The 4,149-nt window shown below is 47.4% G+C and overlaps 1 protein-coding gene across 2 annotated transcripts; it reads left to right on the top strand.

The window, feature by feature from the left end:
• Positions 1 to 2,435: 2,435 nt before the first annotated feature.
• Positions 2,436 to 3,670, top strand: LOC115631667. Of its 2 annotated transcripts, none has more exons than XM_030528479.1 (3): positions 2,436 to 3,230; positions 3,281 to 3,475; positions 3,524 to 3,654. In XM_030528479.1, exons 1-3 carry the CDS (start codon positions 3,020 to 3,022, stop codon positions 3,616 to 3,618), a joined length of 501 nt encoding a protein of 166 aa, XP_030384339.1. In that variant the 5' UTR covers positions 2,436 to 3,019; the 3' UTR covers positions 3,619 to 3,654. The 2 variants fall into 2 exon arrangements, with proteins under 2 accessions (XP_030384339.1, XP_030384340.1); XM_030528480.1 differs by having other exon boundaries at positions 2,438 to 3,230; positions 3,530 to 3,670.
• The last annotated feature ends 479 nt before the right edge of the window (positions 3,671 to 4,149 follow it).

The following is a 4,149-nucleotide window of genomic DNA, read 5'->3' as shown; positions in this document are numbered from 1 at the left end:
AATATATCAGCCCCGATGAGCATGTCTACCGGCGAACTGATGTAGAACGTGGGGTCCGCCAATGGCAAATCTGGCAGATTTCTCAGTGCTTCTTGAGAGAACGAGCACGATGGGATATCCCCAGCCAAGTGTGGTAAGACAAAAGCCGATGTATCTATCTCGACCATCGGCTGAGTGGGCGCGACCAACTTGAAGGCGCATACTTTGGTGGTATGGCCTGAGACCGTTCTATTGAGCCCGGAAACCTGGGCACGAATTCTTTTGAAAGGCAGCTGGAGCCTGCTGCGTAAGCGCTCTGAAATAAATGTTCCCTCGGAACCTGAATCAATCAGAGCACGCGCTGTGTAAATTGTGCCCGCGTGACGAATGTTGACCATGGCTGTGCTTAAAAGCACGCCTCGGGTGTGCGAGGAAAAGTATGTCTGTACATTAGGAGGAGTGGACTGTATATCGTGGAGTGACGACTGAGGAGCTGATGTGGGAGGCACGAGTGGAGTCGGGGCACCGCGGTGCAATAACGTGTGATGGCGTCCCTTACACGTGGAGCACGAATACTGACTCGTGCAGTCTTTCAGCTGGTGCCCTCTGGCGAAGCAGTTCAGGCACAGCTTTTGCTTCTTAATCACACCGGAACGCTCCTTGACCGTCATTGCGAGGAAACGCGGGCACAGACGAATTGGGTGGTTTTCTCTGGAACAGAGGTTGCAGGTCTGCGTCTTTACTCTGACCTTTGCCTCAAACGAGTTGACTCTCCTCGCAGCCGGCTCCTTTTGAGCTGACTTTGGCACGCGGACGCTGGTGCTCGATCGCACATCACTTATCGCTTCGAGAGTTCGATAGCGATCTGACAGGAATTGGTTCATATCGGACCAGGGAGGAATCTCAGTCTTGTCTTTAACAGACTGTTCCCATAAAGAAAGGGTCTGCTGTGGGAGTCTGGTGGCGCAGAAAAAGACTAAGCCGCAATCCCAATTTTCGGTACTTATCTTCGCGTTTTCCACAGCTGTTAAGCAACCTTGAATGGTGCTCTGAAGTTCCTTAATGGAGGCGCCACACTCTGACGAAATTGGTTGTATGTTGGCAAGGACCTTTAATTGACTATTGACGAGAAGCCGTTTGTTTTCAAAACGGTCAGTCAGGTCCTTCCATGCAGTAGCGAAACCGCTATTAGTGAGTGGCGACCTCGAAACGATAACCTTCGCTTCTCCACTAGTTTTGGCGTTAAGGTGGAACATTTTCTCGACCTCGGACAGACGCGAATTGCGAATGTACACGGCCGTAAAGAGATCCCGGAACGTAGGCCATTTCAAATAATCGCCAGAGAACACCTCGGTATCCACCGGTGGCACATTGAAGCCCCGAGCTTCGACAGCAGGCGCCGAGGGATTGTGTGACGCGGATGCCTGTTCAATCTGCCCGGATACCAGACAGACACACCGCTCGTAGACGCGATAGCAATTTTCGTATCTAGATTGCATCGCCTGCTTGTCAGGAACACCGGCCTCTAACTGGGTTAGAGCCCTGGAACACGACCGCTGTTCTTGCTCAACCCTTTCCCAAAGGACCTTGACTTGGTCTAGACGAGTCTTGAGCATGACAAGCGGATCTGAGGCGGATGAGGAGGCCAAAAGCGCCTCGAATTGGCACAGGCTATCGCTAACGGAAATAAAGTTATCTAATGCCATTTGGATTTTCTGAGCCGCGATATGAACAGCTGAACGTGTAGCTGGACTAGTTCTCGTTACAACGGGAACTTCCAATGAGTCCTTCTCATTGTCGCTCGGCATTTTGAGCTTCCACACAGGCCTGACAAGCAATAAGTAGAAGTGGGCGCGCTATAGGCGCTTCGGATGGACACGGACGGATGCGCGCCGAAAGCAACAAGTGGCGTTTAGGACTGCGCCTTGCTTGTTGGCAATATAGAACAGGACACGACCAAAGAAAAGAGGAGGAGGCGGCAGAATCTATATATGTAGTTCGACTTCGCTGTGTGTCCCAATGTGGCTTACGAACCGACTGGCTCGTAACAAAAGCACCTGGAAGTATGGTTTGGCTCTTAGTAAATTCCAATAATACAGCTGGATACGCTGAACACTTGCGAGGTAACAGCAATAATAATAATGGCAGCAACGGCGACAATTAGACGGCGGCAGTTCAACGGCGACAATAAATCCTTATTAAATTGTCAATAACTCCTCAGGACGCGCTGAAATATGCAATGTGACTCCAAAGGAAACAAATGCCACCGATATTTAATTTATTTTTAATTTTATTAAATCTTTGTTGTGACAAAATCACTGCTGCCAGTAGCAATCGGTTTTCCCTTTATTATCGAAATTAATGTAAATTATTTGTAATTCGTGACCGTGACTAATATTCGGTCACACTCCAAAGTTTCGATATTCCGATAACCGGTTCCCAACAAGTGCGCATCACTTGTTGACGAATTGTGCAAATAAGAATTTTATGCCAAAAAAAAACAATAGAATATTCGCCGGTGAGCGCGCGCTGGCGCTGGCGCTGGATATGGCACGACTGGAGCGGAGTGCTAACCGGAATACGGGTAAGTTGGTGGGAGTCGCGGACCGACCGTGTCGTGTTACAGGAATTGTGTTAGTAAATATGTGTAATTGTAAATATGAACATATGTATGATTGTGAATGTATGTTTAATATGGATTTAATTTGTATATTTGTTTGTAAGCATGTGGGGAACTATGGTTATTGGGTAGATTCGGAATATAGATGTACCAGTATATGGATGATGCGTAGTGTGCAAGTGTATAAATATTTAAGCAGATGTACAAAACCGTATATTTGTTGTGCGCGGAAACATGCAAGCGCTTAGAAAATATGCTTGTGGTTTGTGGGACATGCAAGCATTAACAAATATGTATGTTTGTGGACTATGCAAGCATCAAAACATACGTTTGTTGTAAGTGACGGTGATTATGCAGTGATAGTGCGTTAGGACGACAAGTCCAGTTGTGTTTTTCACTGGACACTTGTTGCACATATGAATGAACACGTCCCAAGTATGCCGGTATGCAATCGCGAACGGACAGATTGGTTCTATACTGCTAATTCGTGCACTTTATGTATTTTTGGTTGAGCTGACCGGCGCGGTATCAGCCGTATACGAATGGGGCCCTTGGATCAGGGACGGAAAGCGGGATGCGGATTCCGTTTTTGGAAGTCGGCGGACAGACCGACAGAAAAAACCAATATGGCGTAAGTACTGAGCCAAAAGTAACTTTTTACTTAGCTGTTTTCCCTTATAGGAGTCCAACGCCAGGAACAAGCTGGGGCGAACGGATGGCTGGCACAAAACGAGGATGAGTATGGATGGAGGTGCCTCAAAAGTATCCGGCTCGAAGGACCATGTAAAAGTCGGGGGGCGTCGGGGATAAAATGTCCAAACTCCAGTACAAGAACAAAATGGCGGGATTTTCAGGTTTCAAAGTGCTCTTCTGCACGTATGTATTCACTTCATATAAAGACAATTTGTAACTAACTTAACCTAGTTACAGCGCTCTGGTCCTTAACTAGCGTGTGGGAGAGAGAGGGCGCTGACGTCAGCCGCGCTGTGCTAGCAGATGTTGCTAGCGAATGTTGCTAGCAAACGTTGCCAGCCTGCCATGCAGGCTACTAGCAGTGCTGCCACGTCAACAAGCTGCAACTCCTGGAAATCATTTTAATAACCAGAACCAGCTTAGAAAGCTACACCTGAAACGATGGCTTACATTTGAAAATAAAGCATTTTCCTTGTTATGCATTGATTATTCTTAGATAACTGGCTCCATTTTTTCCAGTGTGCTGCAGAGCAGACTGTCGGCCATGGCCGTAGAATCCATGCGCATTGTCATTGTTCTGCCGTTAGAAGCCAAGTTAGCAGCTTATCGCTACTGAGCCCAGAGTCGAGCAGCCAATTAGGCGACATTTTTTGCACCATCTGCTTGGCAATTATGAAAATTGCAATTTTTATTGCGCCCAAAGCGCTCGGAAAATGTTGGTATGAGTGTGTTTGTGTGCACTTTTCCGACTCTCTGCCTGGGTGGGTGTTTGTGCAGCGACATAGAGAATTTTTAATAATTACGCTAATTGGCAGCCAGGTGCATGGAGCAAGAGAAATGAAGGCATACTAGCAGCT

Source organism: Scaptodrosophila lebanonensis, unplaced genomic scaffold, assembly GCF_003285725.1.
Source record: "Scaptodrosophila lebanonensis strain 11010-0011.00,11010-0021.00 unplaced genomic scaffold, SlebRS2 tig00001412-arrow-pilon, whole genome shotgun sequence".
In the NCBI taxonomy this organism is placed as follows: Eukaryota; Metazoa; Arthropoda; class Insecta; order Diptera; family Drosophilidae; genus Scaptodrosophila; species Scaptodrosophila lebanonensis.
Note: the sequence above shows the minus strand (reverse complement) of the source record. Positions and strands in the feature narration are given on the sequence as shown.

Coding starts and splice junctions, on each gene's coding strand:
- LOC115631667 (XM_030528479.1), top strand. CDS start 3,020: ATGAACACGTCCCAAGTATGCCGGTATGCAATCGCGAACGGACAGATT. Junction 3,231..3,280: donor ACAGAAAAAACCAATATGGC/GTAAGTACTGAG, acceptor TTTCCCTTATAG/GAGTCCAACGCCAGGAACAA. Junction 3,476..3,523: donor TTCAAAGTGCTCTTCTGCAC/GTATGTATTCAC, acceptor AACTTAACCTAG/TTACAGCGCTCTGGTCCTTA.